Source organism: Lupinus angustifolius, chromosome LG14, assembly GCF_001865875.1.
Source record: "Lupinus angustifolius cultivar Tanjil chromosome LG14, LupAngTanjil_v1.0, whole genome shotgun sequence".
Lineage (NCBI taxonomy): Eukaryota > Viridiplantae > Streptophyta > Magnoliopsida > Fabales > Fabaceae > Lupinus > Lupinus angustifolius.
In genome coordinates, this window is record NC_032022.1 from 13,238,456 (window position 1) to 13,256,890 (window position 18,435).

General features: G+C 31.7%; 3 protein-coding genes across 8 annotated transcripts; all 3 read right to left on the bottom strand.

The window, feature by feature from the left end:
• LOC109326245 (uncharacterized protein At1g76070-like) lies at positions 830–2,116 on the bottom strand. The gene has a single exon (XM_019558951.1). The coding sequence runs from the start codon at positions 1,958–1,960 to the stop codon at positions 1,313–1,315; it is 648 nt and encodes a 215-aa protein (XP_019414496.1). The 5' UTR covers positions 1,961–2,116; the 3' UTR covers positions 830–1,312.
• LOC109327039 (vacuolar protein sorting-associated protein 9A-like) lies at positions 6,247–11,384 on the bottom strand. Of its 4 annotated transcripts, none has more exons than XM_019560018.1 (6): positions 11,286–11,384; positions 11,100–11,212; positions 10,733–10,880; positions 9,054–9,224; positions 8,005–8,184; positions 6,247–7,311 (listed from the first exon to the last, which is right to left on the bottom strand). In XM_019560018.1, the coding sequence occupies exons 2-6, from the start codon at positions 11,189–11,191 to the stop codon at positions 6,478–6,480; spliced, it is 1,425 nt and encodes a 474-aa protein (XP_019415563.1). In that variant the 5' UTR covers positions 11,192–11,212; positions 11,286–11,384; the 3' UTR covers positions 6,247–6,477. The 4 variants fall into 4 exon arrangements, with proteins under 4 accessions (XP_019415563.1, XP_019415564.1, XP_019415562.1 ...); XM_019560019.1 differs by having other exon boundaries at positions 11,100–11,207; positions 11,278–11,363; XM_019560017.1 differs by having other exon boundaries at positions 11,100–11,217; positions 11,278–11,356.
• On the bottom strand, positions 12,754–16,899 carry LOC109327087 (beta-1,3-galactosyltransferase 7-like). Of its 3 annotated transcripts, XR_002105316.1 has the most exons (12): positions 16,720–16,899; positions 16,459–16,555; positions 16,320–16,372; positions 16,001–16,215; positions 15,809–15,872; positions 14,996–15,068; positions 14,781–14,901; positions 14,570–14,657; positions 14,338–14,463; positions 14,036–14,145; positions 13,124–13,344; positions 12,754–13,002 (listed from the first exon to the last, which is right to left on the bottom strand). XR_002105316.1 is itself a non-coding variant. In XM_019560097.1 (11 exons), exons 1-11 carry the CDS (start codon positions 16,827–16,829, stop codon positions 13,196–13,198), a joined length of 1,197 nt encoding a protein of 398 aa, XP_019415642.1. In that variant the 5' UTR covers positions 16,830–16,899; the 3' UTR covers positions 12,754–13,195. The 3 variants fall into 3 exon arrangements, 2 of the variants coding, with proteins under 2 accessions (XP_019415642.1, XP_019415641.1); XM_019560097.1 differs by having other exon boundaries at positions 12,754–13,344; positions 16,001–16,206; XM_019560096.1 differs by having other exon boundaries at positions 12,754–13,344.

The window sequence follows — 18,435 nt, forward strand, 5'->3', positions numbered from 1 at the left end:
TTTTATTTTCTCCCACTAAATTGCTGCAGTATTTCATAGGAATTTAGGCCATACAGTTGCTAAATATGCTGCAGCAAAGAATGTTAGTTTTTTCCTTCTTATACAGTGTCTACCTGCTGCAATTGCTGTGGCATCCCATATTTCTTTTGGGTTGCAACTTTCAACAAATTAAATAAACCAATTTCTAATACAATTTCTCTATCTTTGATCCCCTAACCACTGTTGCTCTACTGCATAGCATTCTTATTCGTCTCCTTTTTCCTTGTTTTTGGTTGTCTCCATTGTCAATGACTTGGAGATATTAAAAGAAATATTGTGATGCACTGTTACAAGAAGTTGGAAGCACAGTTCCCTAATAGTTACATATTCCCTTCTAATTGAATCATGTTCTGTATTAAATACTTCATATTTGTATAAAAAAGAAAATACTGTTCATACAATCCAATGATGTTGTTGAGTTGAATCCACAGTGTTGTTTGCTTAGCTAATCATTTTCACAATGTGGAAATGCAGACTTCCAAAGTCTACCCCTGTAATGTACCCAATGGTTTGTACCTTGTATCAAGTTATTATGTTATCCATGTTTGTTGACTGCTACAAGGCTTTTGTTTCAGGATTGATTTTTACATTATTTTTATGTCACCAATTTTCAGATGATAATGAACAGACATCACCTTTATGATGTAATTTTTTGTGAAATTAGCACCTTTTTCGTCTAATTTTGAGGTGCACAAAGCAAATCCGTTTTGTTAGATGGTAATTCTGAAATGGTACATAACATTTCTTTTACATTTTTTAATTAATAATAAGCAAATTAAAATATAAAAACACACAATTCAAACAAGAGTCAAAACACACTAATATTATTTTTCTCCAAATACTAATTTCAAGTGAACAAAGCAAATCCATTTTGCTAGTTTCTCAATGCAAAGCTTGTCACTTTGGTAAATAACAACTAGCCCAGATTTTACTTCTTAGACAGTTTATCCTGTTCACTGATGTACAAATATAACCTTCATATTCTGCATCCCCTGCCATGTGACATATGCCAAAAAAAGAGCACTTCAGTATAAGAGGCTCATCCGGATGGATTTGTGGATGATAGATGTATGCAATCTTACACTCGCAAACGAAGAGAATATTTACAGGATTTGAAAACACATGACCTGAAAAAACTTTACTATTGCATCAACTCTCACAAAACTTCAAAAAATTACACTATATCTGATCTGGTGTAAGTAAAAAAAACATTTTTTACCAAAAGAAAAAAAGAATTCTGGATCTGTCTCATCTGATCTTGATCCCATCAAAATCATACACTTGTAGGCTGAAGACAAATCCTTGTATGATGAATCTGTTGAACCTGTAATCCTTTGAGTCCATGCCCACCTGATCTTCTCTGCCAAAGACTTCCTTCCTCCAACTTGTTCATTTTCTTGATCACAGGCAAAGGTGGATCCATATTCTCAATGTTTATTGAAACAACATTCTCATCACTCCTACCACACCTATGATTTTTACCCACTTTTCTTTCCCTATATCTTGAAATGGTTGTAGCAGCAGTAGCAGTAGTAGTAGTTGTTGGTGTGGTTGTGCTCTTCAAATTCTTTGAAGAAAATAGCTTTTTAAGCTTAGAGTACTGGACAATAGGAGAGTTAGATGAAGAGGTTGAGGTGCTGCTTTTAGAAGTGAGGCTAAGTCTATGTGAGCTTGAAAATCCTATTCCTGCTATCTTGTTGTTTCTCTTCACTTGACCCATGCAACTGATTCTTGGAGATAAAGGGTCATCAAAAGTGTACCTTTCACTGTCTCTCAATCTTGGAACACTCACATCTTTCATTGATGGCTTTGAACATAGCATTGGAAGGAATGTGCTTCTGTTATGGATATGAAGATTCTGATGGTAATACTTATGGTGATTACTATAATGTTGATTTTCATTGCCCATGTGTTTCTTCATTATTAGAAGATCAAATATTAGAGAGAAAGTTGAGAAGAGTGAAGGTTGAAGTTAGAGCAAGAGAATGGGAAGATAGGAAATTTGTAAGAAAATGTGAAAGCACTTTGAGTAGATCTTTTTGGTGTTGCTTCTTCTGTGAGTTTGATTGAGCTTGTCAAATAAGGATGTAAAAGCTTATGTGTACTTATGGGACCCTTTTACTTAGTTTATTTTATATATAATATCTCTTGATACATAAAAAATAACAAAAGTCTTTTTTTTTTTACAAAATAGAATAGAATAGAAGAGGTATCACCAAGATGTCGGTTTTGTGGTATAAAATTTTGTTAGATATCTAAAATGATCAAAAGATTAAATGTTATGATTTTAAAAATAGAAGAGGTCATTGCAAAGAAATGAATTTAGACTTTTTATAGTCAAATATTAGATAGAAATTATGACATAAATAAATCTTTAACTGTCATGATTTTAAGTTTTTCTCAACATCCAAAATGAATTAAATTGAGAGGACTAGTATCCAATATACTCTGTACGACGAAACTTAGAAATCGATCACTGATCCAATTTGAATACTTCTATAAGATAGACTTCAATAGAAAACTGAAGAGTAACAACATCAAGTGATTGAGTTTAGTAGTTCTTCATATAAAATTATTAACTGTAGAGATATAATAATAAATAATATGAAGAAAATAAAATTGTTTAGAGCCGGAAGCTCCATGTTTCAAAGAGGGGAGACCAATGTGTATTGATTAGTCTTATATGGAAGATAGAAGATATCAGGCTTTGTCTCTCTGATTAATCTCAAATATATTATGATAAGTAGTCAAGTACAACCTAGTTTAATGATTTTATCCCTCAATGGTCAATGCTAACTTGACAATTATATTTCATAGAACAATTTCCCATACTGCAAAATTTCCTTGGTGTTGACAACACAATTTATGATGTTTCTGTTTCAATGGGTCAAAGATAATAAATTAATAATATTAGTCACTGTAACACGAATTATGAGGAGAGAAATGGGAACATCATTTTGTATTTTATAAATAAATGCATAAAAATTATAATGCTCAATTCATCAAATGAACTGCCCTAAACTATAATGGAAGATGATCATTGTGTTTGTCTTTATATCCAGCTTTTCTTTAAAGTTTCATAATTTACAGAGAAATGGGGACATCATTTTGTATTTTATAAAAAAATCACTTGTGCAAATTTATTGTAATTATCCATTAGAAATTTATATTAAAAATAAACAAAATAAATATTTATGATAGTCTTTGGATATAATGGATAATATGAGTAATCAATTTTACTTAAGAATTGCACATTTCTTTCTTTATTTATATTATTTGCAATACTTTTTATAAGCTTCCTTATATTTTTTGATACATTTTTATTTTACTTGTCCTTATTAACTAATGGGAAACAACAAATATGTAAAAGACTTGGAAAGTTAAAATTACAGTGTTATAATATGTTTTCAAATTTATTTTGTTTATATATATATATAATTACAGAAGGTAACATAATCAATTATTCAACGTTCCAACTAGTTTCTTACTTAATATGATTAAATGATGATTAGTGTTAAAGGTTTTATATGCAAGAAAATAAAACTTAAACGGAAAACAAATGACAAAGAAAAGAAAATTGATGCATTTGTTTAAAGCCGACATCGCATCAATCTCTGCATGTGGAGAGACACGTCATCACATTTTGTTAATTTTTTATGCATCTTTTCTTTCTTTCTTTTAATTATACATGTTGAATTAAATAAAGGATTTCAGTGTGTAATAATTTTTTAATCTGAACTTTTTTAGTACATAACTAGGCTAAGACTAATTGTTTATTCACATATCTTATAGATAAAAATAAGCTAAAATGATTATCAATTGATAAAGTAGTGAATAAGCTATTTGGAATGTTAATAATGATAATACATAATTAATATTCCATGCTAATACTTAGCTGAAATTTCTAAAATATATTTTAACAGTACATTCATTCTAGACAGAAGGGCTTTTAATTGAGTTTTATTAAGTCATACTGAGTTACCAAAAACTAATTCACAAAAAAATAAATAAAAAAAATATTTGATAGTACCAATAGAAAAACTAATTTAAAAAAATACTAGCTCCCGTATATAAATAATTTTGTTAAACATTAAAACAATTTAAGAAATCCGTAACATAAAAATGTAATATATCTTGAGAAGAATAGAACGCAGTGGGGAGCTTAAAATTATTGAAGTTGGAGAGGAAATGAACTCCAGTACTATACTTATATTTTAATATTAAAGTATGTGGAGGAGATATTTTTATATATATTTTTTATTTAATTAAAAAAATTTGGATCCTCAATTTTTTTTATCATATGTTATAAGTTAGATTTAATATCAGATTCTTGAGTATTGGAGATGAAATAACTCACTGGAGAGACACTTAATTGTTACTTTTTCAAACCCTTTCTTATCTTACATTTTTTGGCCATGTCACCTAGCACAACCCTCATAATTTTTTGCTTTCATTATCATGGTTGTATAACTTTGAAAAGAAGCAAGAGTATTTGCTTCTCGAAGCAACTTTCTCTATTATCAATACAAATTCATCCCAATTGAGAAAATTGGAGGTGTAGAGAAAACTAAAACTTCATATTTTTACTAATGGAAAATAGAAACATTAAATAAATACTTAGTGCAAAGTTTTTATATGATAAAATAAAAAGGAACATTGTCCAAGGGAAACATCTAGAAAAAATTAATGAACAATTACTGATAAAGTGCAATAATAAAGTACAACATGGATGTATCCTACAAGTGAAAGTGAAACTAGTTATAAAGAAGTAAACATAGCTATTGCCAAAGATTGTCTTCAAAGAAGAGGACATGCGTGCATGTGAACTATGACCCCTATTTGCTAGGCTAATTAAAAACTTTATAATTTGTAGATTAAAATTCTGTGTCCCATAAATTGCTCAAATGCCATAATTGACTCTGTGGCATAGGAAGAAGCTATAGCTGGAGGTTGATATGCCCTGGCCCTATAGGTCAGACAAGTCACAAGGTTATTTGACCCACCACAAAACCATGAAACAGTGTAAGTCAACAAATGGAATATATATTAGAAAATCACACTCAGTATTACAATTTGAGTGTAATATTTGTAGGCAATAAAAATTTATACGTATTTAATACATTATTTATTTGTATTACTTTTATTTAAAAGTAAATGATAAATAAAAATAAATCGTATATGATGCAAATAGTGTAAAAACTGTTACACTGTCAATGCATACATGTTTTTTTATATTGTCATTACATTATCCATCATTTATTTTTAACCATTATTAAATGTCAAAATAAAATTAATGAAAATGAATGATAGATAATATATTAAATATATATAAAACTTTACACTATTATTACATAAATATTACACTCTCCTAATTAATATATAGGTGGTTTACAAAAGAGGGTGGTAATTGGTAAGGGTCCATACCTTGTATAAATACATGCATTATTAAGGGAACAAAACTTATTATATGAATATAAGAGAAAAGAGACAAGGTGGTGGTGCTATCCAGCCTTGTAAAAAGAAGCATAAGCTATTTTCATGACATGGTTGGAAAGATATAGCATATCTCTTTCAATTTTCCAACCAGCTCCCTTTGACTTTAAACATGGAAAAGATACAAGTATGGAAAGTTAGAACTGGTCGTGCATCATGTCCTTTAACTAATATATTATCTATTTTCTCATTTCTGTGTATATATGGATATTGATTGGTAATTGGGATAGATTCATAGATCCAGTCACTGCAATTTTCATGTTTCATAGTTCTTTGTTCTTTCCATAGTTATGTTCCTTCTTTTATGCAAGTAAGTGGGACTGTAATTTCAGCGTCCGCTCGAAAAAGACTATGTACATCTACTCTCTCCAAACTCTACTAAGTAATAGTCTCATGCACTATGCCGTTCTTTTTTTAGTTGACTGTAACTTATATTGTACAAATACAAAGTTTGGGACATGGTTAGGACACAACTTGTCCCCTCTAGATATAACTTTTTCTTGATCCATTTCATTGCAAATTAGCCAATATTGCAATATAGTAGCACTGTTCCATAATTGATCAGAAAATCGAGTCATAAACCAAACATTACTGCCACTACGAGATAATAAAAACAAGCCAATATCTTCATCAAGCAATATTCTCTGCATACAGTGTTAATCAAACTAAACTAGATTTGCATCTTCACATTATTTTTTATTAGCTACAAGAACCAACGCAAATTTTCTAATTGTTCTTGAAAAAAATTTCACTGCAGTTCTAAAATCTATTCAATAACATGTTACAGAGGGCATAGCAGTACAGTCATGGCATTGCCATCCTTTCACATAAGGAAAGTTAGGGGCTATAGCAGCAACAACGCAACCGAAAATATAAATTGAACAAGAAAGAGCTAAAAATGAGGACTGTATAATGAAGAAAAATAAATGATTTAGCTAGTTACAATTAACTAGAGGTTTCTGTTTTGGTATCACCCTCAGGTGCAACAGTCTCATCCTGTGGCAGACCAGATTCAAATTTTTTGTCCCCAAGAAGTGAAACTATATCTGAACTATCCTCTGTTGTGTCAGTAGATTCTTCTAATTTATCATTGGCACCTATAGGTCCATCATCTGAAGATTCTAATGTGGTTTCAGCATGGTCTTGGGCTTTGTTTTTTGGAGTAGGTGGAGGATGAGATGTAGGAGAGACACCTAACCCTTTGGAAAGACATACATACTTGAAAACAAGTTGTTTGTAATTATTTAGCAGGTCTTCAACATCTGCTACTGTAAGATCTCCTACACTAGAAAACAAATATGGATATTCCCTGAAAACTTCATTCACCTTGTCCTCCTTTAAAAGCATATTTGCTCCTTTATTCTCCAAATCCGAGAGGGATGGAACTTCTGTGATCAATAACTCATCCTCGGAAGTCACTTTCTTAATTTCGGATTTTGCAGCCGATGACGCAGTTTGTAATGCAGGGTCCTTATTATCATTCAAAGCTTTATTTCTGTGCTTAGTAGGTTCTGACCTTGGATGGTGTCCATGATTTGGATAAGGTGAACTTGGATCTTGTGTATCAACAGAAAGCCCTGAAAGAAGGGCACGACCGAACTCCATGTTTCTCTCAAACTCAGTTTCATCCATTGAAATGGCTTTTGCATCAATGTTTGAGATGAAGGACTCGGCAGAGAGCATGTTTGTAAAATAATATGCTGCTTCCCCGACCAACCGAGATTGGTGTCTAAACCTTTGTATGTACAGCAGATTTGAGTGCAGTTGTGGAGGGTTTGCCTGCATAGCATCATTAGTAAAAAAATGTTTACCAGTAAAGTGAAGTATGTCCACATTTAAATGGCACCTAACGCAAGAATTTATGAGGATATTAGGTCTTTCTGAATTAACCTGTTTTGCCAATTTATAGTAACACTATACAATATTATTTCAAGTCTGACAACAGTCTGTATCAATTGTCTAGTTTAATCGTTATTCACTCAATAGTTTTGAGCAAAAAATACAAGTGAAAACTTTTAATAGAAAACATTTCGAAATATAAGGTCATATAGCTCTGCACTGTGAGCAGCTGCAGTTCAAAGCACTAAGTTCTTCAAAGCAAAAAATGATGCAGCCAACACTCAGAAAGGAGGATATGCATACCTATGTGAAATATGGTAACACTGAGATGAATTGACCAGCACATACAACATGATATTTCAACACACATATTAAACATTGTCTTGTAAAGTAAGTCACAAGTGACTTTACAACATAACTTCACAGAATTACACGACTTATTAAGATAAAGGAAATTCACACAGGGAAAAAACAAAGCAATGGAGATAGAACTAAAGGTATACTACATGTAGAAGTGCACATAGGTAAGTTATACCCATAATTTTTTTTATGAAGTACAAGTAATGCTTTAAAACCAAATTACTTATGCCAAAAAAATGCATGCATCTATTTGTGTTTGAATGATAATATTACCTTTAAGGTAACATAAATTAGCACAGGAAGAAATTCATCAGCTCCTGGAGGATTCTCATTGGATGTGACAGAAGCATTAAGCAGCAAATTACCAATAACCTTGCAACAATTCAAGATACAAACAAGTTTGTCTCTGGGTGCCTTGTACATGTTGATCTTCTGCAGTTCTTTCTGTGCAAGCTGCCACCATAAGAATAAGACAGAAAGTATGAGATTTAAAGGAAGCAGAATTAGGAAGAATTCTTCCAAGGTTTCTGCCTGCAATTGACAAATTCATTACTTACAAACTAATATAGTGATTAGTGAGAGCTCAAGAATACATCAAACAGAAAGTTGATTCTTAGGAAAATCTTGGGCTTGAAGGATATTATCCACCAACCTTTAGAACAAATCCAATAACCATCTATCTAAAATCATTCAAATCCAACATGTGACACCCAAGAGCCACTCAATCTAAAGGCATTGAGAAATGAAGACCAAAAGTAAGTGAAATGTGGAGAGATCGTAAACTATACTTCTGATGTACTAAAATTAAATTAAAAGAATAGGGATCCCTAGGATATGAGCTTAGACTACTTAGTCTAAGGTGCTCGTGTTCCATGAATGTGGGGTTCCTTCCAACTTGGAATTTAATTATGCAACTCAACAAGTTCAGATATGGGTTTATGGTCAACACCAAAAACTTCACAGTTGCAGTAAAAACCAGGCTACAAGAGAAATGAGAAAAGTTAGGATGCATTTAATATCGAGGGCAATTCTAACACACCCAACAAACCATTGCTCACACCCAAACGGATGGCCCACCTGTCTGTGTAAATAGTCTGGCAGATAGGCTATCCGTTTGGGTGTGAGTAATGGTTTTACGGGTGTATATAGAATTACCTAATGTTGATATTGTAGCATTGTTGGTTGACAATCCAAGAACTCGTTGAACATAATTATGTCTGTTTCCCCTTTTAAGTGATAAAACATGAGGGCATGGCTTTAGCTGACCTAAGTGTATATATAGACCCAAATAAAAAGTTTAGAATGTGTAGTTATATACCCACCAACCATGATGTTTCATTCTGAAAAGCTGGCGTGATATCCAAATTTTCTGGTCGAATAAACTGTTGAAACAAGGCCATCTTCTCAGAAAGTTGTTCATCGAATTTTACATCATCTGGAACTGAAGCGAACACGCGGGAAAATAACTTCGTCATGACATACTTCTCAAGACCCTGTATATGACCGAAACAAAAAGGTAAGGAGGTCAACCAATATAGGAAGCATCTTAGTATCAGAAAATTTTATGAGGGAAGAACGTAAAACATCGTTTTCTACAAGTAACAGAGAACATATGCATGCCTAACATTTATTTCTCAAGCTGTATAACTGCCAGAGATCAATTAAACCAAAAAGAATGAGCTTTCTCAAAAAATGGCAGGGATGAGTGTTTAAGTTGGTAGAAAATGACTAGATAAACTACTACCAAGGTTCAATCATACATGTGCCTTGAACTTGCTTGTTTCTTATCCAAAGACGCCCATCAACTAGAATATACATATGATACAACATTGAACCTAAGTCATGTTAGGCTAACATCCAGGTCAGTTCAAGAATTATTTACCTATTATGTAATAGAGGATAACAACTTTTTATACAACGGCTAACAAGTTTTTGCATAAATTTGTATATTATCATATAATTTTAAGTGAAATTAAAGGTGTACATAAATTAAGATAACTTCACCCATTTTGATCTCTATCATAATAAAGTTTAGGCAGTACACATCATAAGATGTTTTCTTTGATCAGTCCGGTTACTAACACTATGTTAGGTATGGTATAAAGAGGGGAGAAAAAATAGAGGGGGAGAAATACTCACCCACGAGGGATTAAAAAATAGAATAAGTATAGATATTTCAGACAACACAGGAAAACCAAGGAGTTACGAACTTACGATTAAGAAAGCTAAGGGGGATGAGAAACAACTATGACTGAGAAATTGATTAGTTTATGCTTGATTGCGCTAGCACAATACTGTTAGTAATGAACATTATTTTCCAAGCGTTATCTTTTATGTGAAAAATATATTGTATCAATGCACATTCATTATCCCAATTCTATGTCTACAACTTGATAGATCCTGCATTTAATTAGTAGAATGTATAAATAGAGCACCACTGAGTATTTACAGATTGGAAATTTAAGGCATACACATTTTTTGCAGCTTTCTGTATGGTTGAAGGCAGTCTAGTCCCGAGTCCCACATCAGGCTGCCTTCTATTCTAGTTTTCATTTATGATCTCATTTATTCAACAAATGTAGGACTCGGGAGTCGGGACTAGACATCTGCGAGCTTCTAAACATTAAGGTGGGCTTTGATACCATATTAGATTAGAAGGCAGCCCAACATTGGTGAAGTGTATGAGCAATGAAACATGTATTGGAATAACTACACACAACTCCACCCAAACTCACACGTGCAATGTTGCCCAAGTCATTATAAATGGTTCATTACTCATTAATCATCAGATAGGTAACTAATTTGATCATTCCAATTTCCAATATACAACGAAGAAATCGAAGTTGAAATATAAATATAGTTTAAATCAATATCAAATATTGACTTCTTAGTCATATCAATATTTTCCCATTACGATTTCCATATTTTCACTTCATATGAATCATAGTTGTTGTAAATTAGGATCAATGGAAAATAAGAGTAAAATTAAAAAGAGACTAACTTCACCGGCACTTTCGAGCTCGTCTTCAGAGCAACCAGCCCAAAGAGGATGAGCCCTAAAAGCTGCCTCCATATTGGATAAGAACTCTTGTATTGATTCACTATCCCTCTCTGGATCAGGAACATTATTTGAAAATGATACTATAAAACTGCAATACACACAAAAAACACATTCATTCAAATCACTTCATTCTATAATCTAATTATATCAGTATCTAAGGTCCTAAATCATAACGAATCAATGAAATTAATGATAGCTATGTTGTTAAGTTGTTAATTAATCAAACTGTAAATATTTTTGGAGATTCAAGTAAATCTGATGAAATTAAAAGATGAAGGAAAGAGAAAAGAGTGATTGGAAGAAGAACCTTTTGATAGATTTGACAAAATCGGAAGCGGAGGGTTGGCGCATGCGATCGAGGAAATCGTGTAAGCCTAAGAAAACGTCGGCGTTTTCCATTATCAGTGTTGTGTTGTGTTGTGTTGTGTTGTGTTGTGTTGTGTTGTGTTGTGTTGTGTTGTGTTGTGTTGTGTTGTGTTGTGTTGCGTTGACAACAACAACAACACTCAGACTCACTCTCCCTCTTGATGCGATCAAATTACACCAACACAATTTTCATGGCTTCATCTACTCTCTTTTTTTACTCTTCAGAATTTATTTATTAGAAAATAATTAGATATGTCATGATGATTTTAGTAGATGTAACAATCTTATAAAATTACATTTATAATGTTGAGATTTGAATCTTGTTTTAAAGTAATTATTACATTTATAATGTTCAGCTTTGAATCTTGTTTTAAAGTAATTAAATGAATCAATGTGTCATGGTTGAACTAATTGAATCAATTCATGTTAAATAAATAAGTTTATAATATAATATTATTTAGTAATTTTTATTACAAATATTAAAATTTATTATTATACAAATGTTTGATTAAACAACTAAAAAAAGGTTTTACTATAATTAATTCATACATATTGAGTCACCAATTTTATATTCAAATTGACTTAATTAAATTAATTCATACCAATTTTGATGTATAACCAATCAGAAGAACATCTCAAATCGATCAAGTACTAGTTTACTAGCTAGCTTCATCCTAACTGAATTTAATAACTATGAGCTATATACCACAAATTACTTCTTAGTTAAATGAGAGGTGTGTACTTTAGGGCCCTATGAAAATTGCAGGATGGATCAAATTTTGCTTCCGCTCTTTACTTGTAAGTAAAGTTTAGGTTTAAATCATTTATTTTTAAATTGAGCTTGATTTTGTTTTTTATTTTAAATAATTTATTTTGAAATACACCATCTTTCTAAGAATTTCTCTTCACCCGTCACCATCACTACAAACCTTCAAGTCTCAACGTGTAGTAGATGTCGACATCTAAATCATGTGTAAATATTATTAAGGGGAAATGCACTCCACTCCATGAGATTTCTCATAATGGCACACATTTACTTAGTGGCATCTTTAAAAAAAAACTTAGATACAGCTTTAGAAAACTTAGATCTTCAAAGTGGAAATATTCAACTTTATATTATGAAAGTGTAGAAATAGCGTCATCTTTAATAACAAAAGAATAAATTTAGAGAAGATTATGGATGAAATAAAGTTAAGTCCTAACTATGAATTAAAGATAGAGTCAAAAATGCAACTATGCCTTTATTTAAATGAGTCTCTAATCCGATTTTGTGTTTAGATTATTATTTTTAGGTCTTCATGCCTAGGAGTATGTCGTTCCCTTTTGTATTGGGGCTTTTTTTCTTTCATGATGCTATATATTTTTGTTACCCTTTTGATGATTGTCATTTATTAATAAAATTTCACTTACCAAAAAAACTTCATATGTTAGTATAATCTTTTTTTTATCTCTAGTTAGTAACATATCTCATTACTTGTTGTCTTTATGTGAGAAATAGCTCATTACCTTAACCTCTAATTTCTAATTAGAAATCTGACATTTCACTAAATAGAAACAAAAACCAACCTCACGAAAGTATAAACAAAAACAGTGTGTAAAAGAAACAACTAAAAATATAGTATAGGGCTATTAGTACATTTGTGATATCCTTCAACATTCACAAATAAGACTGGAAGGTATGCTCAACATATCTGAATGCTTAAGTTAAATCCATGTTCATGCAAAAAATTCTAACTCCAATTAACAGCTTCCACAAAGAAGTTGCCATGCTTATCAGATAATCTAGTTGGTAGAGCTACGAGACATGAGATATAAGAACACGAGTTCGAACTCCCGAAAATGGCTCTCTCCTCCCTTGCTTTAGATAAATAAAAAGAAAAAATATTTGGCTATAAAATAAGCTGAAGAGAACTTCCATGTCATTTGTATTTGCAAAGATTTTTCACTCTCATATCCGGAAACCGCCTTTGTTTCCGGCTGCAATTAAACGACGAGTCCTTCTTTAAACCATGGAAATCCCTCTTGCTTGGAATCAATCTAAATTAAAGCACTCCAAACAGCTCCATCTCCTTCACCACACTTTGAGTGCACATACTTAATCTTCTCCACGGACTTGCATATTCCACTGCAGCTCCAATCGAATGATGCAACACATATGTTACCTGCTTGCGCCTTCCATTCACAGTCTACAGAAACATTAGTTGTAAATAAGATGAGAGAATCATAGCCAAAATAATCGAAGGGATTAGGGGTATTGAGAAACTGAGGTGAACTTCAAATCAAATTTTAGGGGGAGTTTGGAAGAGCTTATAGAAAGCTTGAAAACAACTTATGACAATAAATTTGTAAAAGTAACTTATGAGCTTACTATATGCTATTTTTAGATTATTTCAATAAGCTTATCGAGGGAAATTCTATAAACACCGAAAAAAATCATTACTCACACCCAAACGGATGGACCATCTAGCCCATACATCTGACTATTTGCAATGGCCCATCCATCCGGGTGAGCAGTGATTTTCGTGTGTATATAAAATTGCCTACTTATCAAGACATTTATAAATAAATTACTTTTTAGCTTACTTCCAAAATGCTTATTGAATAAGCACTCAATTAAGGTACATAGGTAACTAAGCTTTATGATTGCTTCTAGCATTATCATGCTTAAGCAAATTTTATCAAGAACTTAAAGAAAGAGGTGTCAAAAGCTACATAGGAAGTAATTTTAAGGTAGAGGTCAATAATGCAATGCGACATTGACACCAACATACATGCTTATGTGCCCAAGCTTTTAGATTTACTAGAAAACAATATAGATTCCTTGACAATTTGACTGCAAAAAGAGGTATATGTAGACAGTGTTTTCAGATACCATACCTGGAGGAGTCCCACAGCACATACTGCGTTCGTCAATATGCTCAACTTCAAGACCAATGAACCATGCACCGAGTGAGACATCTTCATTAGCATATTTATGCAAAATCGGCCTGCAGTCACAATAAGGACCATCATTAAATTTGTACATTCAGAAAAAAACAATTATTCTATGCTATACATACAACAGATTCTCTGCTTTAAGTATAGCAAATAACTGAGGATCAGGTTATCCTTTGAGAAAAATGTGCAGCATAGATCCAAATAATGCAAATCAAGTACTGCATGGAAAAACATATACATACTGGTTGATGGAAATGTAAGTGGCCAGATCCTTAGAGATTGCATATATCTGCCCAGTTGCATGTCGGAAGTATTTGTTTCCCTCTTCTCCAAACTTCCAAAACTCAGGTTCATGGTACTTGACATCCCTAGATATTATTAAACAGATTTAATCGATAGACATACATATTGAGTGGTATACACGAGAAGTAATCTCAATCTTAATATATAAACATAGAAATCCAATGGAATTACTTTCGAGAAAGAACAGGTCCAGACTTCATGCAGCCTATGTAGACCCTGGGTTTTGAACGATGACGAGCAAGGGTTGTTGCCAGGACACCTAAATAGCAACACATGTAAGAATGAAGTTTACTTGTGAGGGAAGTCGGAGAAAGAAAATTGGTAAAGGAAATAGTGGCGAGGAAACACAAGAAATATGTTACAATCCTGAGACAGTATATACCTAAATTGACATGGACATCATCATCCACCTTGATATAGAAATCAGCATCCCACATTGCAACTGCAGTAGAGAAAAAAATCTTGGTCTTTGCAGATAGTTCATGATACCCTTCAACATGTTCCTACGAGATAATGTATTACCGAAGATCACAATCTAGCCAGATCATCCAGAATTTCCTCACAGTAACAATTCTTATGATTTATGATCTGCCTTACCAGGCGAAGGAAGTCTTTATGCTGGGATTCTTCTGAATCAATAGCTCGATCTAGAATGCTGTTGGAAGTTGCACTGACATCACAATGACAGCATCACCCATGTTAGTTCCACGAAGTATCGACACATATAAATATTATCATCTTTCAGATAGGGTAATAACTAATAAACTAACAATCAGTGCAAGTCATGTAGAAACTGGAACAAGGCTGATTTCAATACACCATATAACCCAAGGCCACCAAGTTACACTCGTCATAGAATACGTAAATTACTTGATAAAAATTATAGTGCAACAAGCACACATAATTCAGTTTATAGTTAGAGCATAGGTTTACAATCACAGGATACAAGTACACCATGCCCCTTCTCAGCAAGAACTGATCAACTTAAGTAGAAAAAAACAAAGGTCAACAAGAGATGACATTCATAGTGAAAGCCAATTTTGTAGTCAATGATCATTCTTTGAGTTAGGGATTCAAAACGGAAGGATGTGACGATCCAAGGAAAAGAGTCAAGTGACAAGTCCTTAGATGATTATGCATGACCACTAGAAAGTGTCACATTTTTTGGGCTAGCAATCAGATAAGCAGTGTTAAAAGAGATAACAGTTCTAAAAAAGTAGAATGATCGATTTCTGTTATTATCGTATTAACTGCAATAGTGAATACCATTGAACAGAATAAACTTCCTACTGCTTCACATTGTATTTGGTGACTCCCTGAAGGTGCTATTGTCATTTTGACCTAATCTAAAATACATTTGCTTTTTATAATTTCATGTGGTGGCGCAACTGAAATCATATAGGCAATTACCTGTGACCAATCATGAATCTGATAACAATTCCCTTCTCGCGTTCCAACTGAAGAAGTTGTTCTCCTGATATAAATAGGAGGGTAGAAAACACATCTTTCAGAAATGTATAGATAAAAACTAACATTAAAATTTTCACCCCTATGTTAAGGGGATACCATATGGACAGATGATTTTGTTTGTTTGAAATATACCTTGAGGCATCCAAGTTTCTCTAACCGAATCGCGCCGCTTTCTACTACTGAAAGCTGTGTTTATGCCAATCACTATGAATGCCTTCTTCCTTGTAGGGGCTTCTTCCCCCGAGGTTTTGTTTGAGCTATCAGAGTCCGAGATCTCACGAGTACTCCTAGCTGCTGCTAGTTCCATCTGAAGTGTGGAAACTTGCTTGTCTAGAGCTCTAACATGCCTCGCAAGAAATGAAAAATAAAATTAAAAAAATACATAAACAAAATAAAACTTCAATTGCTACCAAATCTAGCAAGATAAAAACAGATTCCACTTATCACTCACTGAATGGCTTCATGGGTTTTGTACAATTCATTCATTGCATCCTTAGGCTGCTTCTGATATTCCAAAAGTGTGAATCAAAAAAATTTCAAAATCAAATAATAAAAAAATTGCAACATAGAAGTGTAAGATGATAAAGCACCTTTGTGGTAGCACAATCTTCTGAAATCACTTGAAGTTCTTTATCATGCCCATGTTGTGAAATAAACATGCCATTTGATTCAGGTGATTCCCACACCCTGCACAGAAAAAACCCTCTAAGATCAGATCATAAAGTTTAAATTTTTAAAACAAAAATCATCACCCAAGTTTCCAAATTTACATGAAAACAACTCCATAGCTCAAAAGAATCAAAATTTAAAAAAAAATGAAAAAGTAAAGAGGGTGAGAAAAGGAGAGATACCTGGTTGTGATGAGCATACCAATAAGGAATGAAAAAACAGAGAAAATGGGAATCCATTTTGCAGAAATTTTGGTAGAGGGACGAGTCTTCATCTTCTGTGAGAGAAACATGAATGATGAAGAGAATAGAAAGAGGAGAGAATAGAAAGAGAAGAGAGTTGATTTATTGACTCTTATTACAACTAGCAAATAGGAATAAAGATACTTATATAAACTATATAATGTTAAATCACATTATTTACTTCTAATAAAGATTCTTTATAGATAGAGAAATAAAATCTATATACCTAAATTATTTACTATTCATTTGTATTATTTATGTTTGTAAGTTAATAGTAATTAATATATTAATGGTGTGGATGATTTGTTGGGTTCAAATGAGTATATACATATTAAATCTAAAGTATTTTATATATGAATTTAATATATATACATTAATAGTGTAAGAGTTTTTACCCGTAATCATCTACAATTAATTTGTTAACTATTTTTTACTCTTAAATAAAAATAATATAATTTTAATAATGAATAATATAGTAACAGTGTAAAAAACTTTATATCGTCCAATAAATTTTAAATTCTTTATATATATATATAAGTTTGGAATATAAGTGTATTGGGAATAACGATGTTTGATGTGTGTGTGATAAACGAGTTACTGTCATGGGTTTTTCATGACATTAGAGGAGTTTGTTGTTTTCAAAAGTTTGGCAGGTTTGTTATGAACTTTCTGCCTTGTAAGAAACGTTGTCTCATGTACTAACATGAATCTTCTCAATTGAACATCAATTAATGAGGAGTTAAAAAAATTACACATCATTATTATATCATACATCATTTATTTATATTATTATTTTTTGGAAGATTTAATAATCATTAAACATAGATAATAAATAATACTGTGACATTATATAAAAAACTCATATATTATTAGTGGGTACATTCTTTTCTCATATATTAATAAGTTGGAAATCAATTATGAGGTTTCTAAAGTATATTATAGTGTTAAATCAGTTTCAGAATACTCAATTTTTAATTAATAGTATTGAAGACCAATTTGAATGATGAATTTAAACCTACTTTTTTGTTTGGCATTCAAATTCAAAATATGCCTGCTATTTTATCTTCTATGACTAATTAGACATTATAATTGTCTGAAGAAAAATACATTTTGTAGGAGAAATAATAATTTTTTAGAGAAAATATTATGTGGTATACACAATTTAACAAAATCCATACTAACATTCATTAGTATTTTGTAAATCAGCATTCTTCTATATTTTTATTAATAGTTAAATAAAAACAATTATATAAAAAAATTAAAATACTATAAATTTCAGAATAAAATTACTTATATATTTATCGCAAATATAACTTTAATTCAATTATAAATATATTCCGACATTGTATTCTCAAAACAATTTTCGCAACAATTCTTTGGTATGAATTCCCATCCATGTGTACATTGTCGGGAGAAAGTTTTACCTGAATTATTAACAAATATAATTTAGAAAAATTGGGAACACAAAAAAAGAGATATAATTTTTTTATAGCGTAAATTGTCAAATTAATCGTTTAAAAAGGTAATAACTATCAAGTTAGTATTTCTAAAATAATACTCATGAATAAGGAGTGTAAAATTAAAACAGCTGACATATTATTCCTTCTAAAAACTTTTTTAGTATTTATTCTTCTTATATAACTGATTTGATAGAGA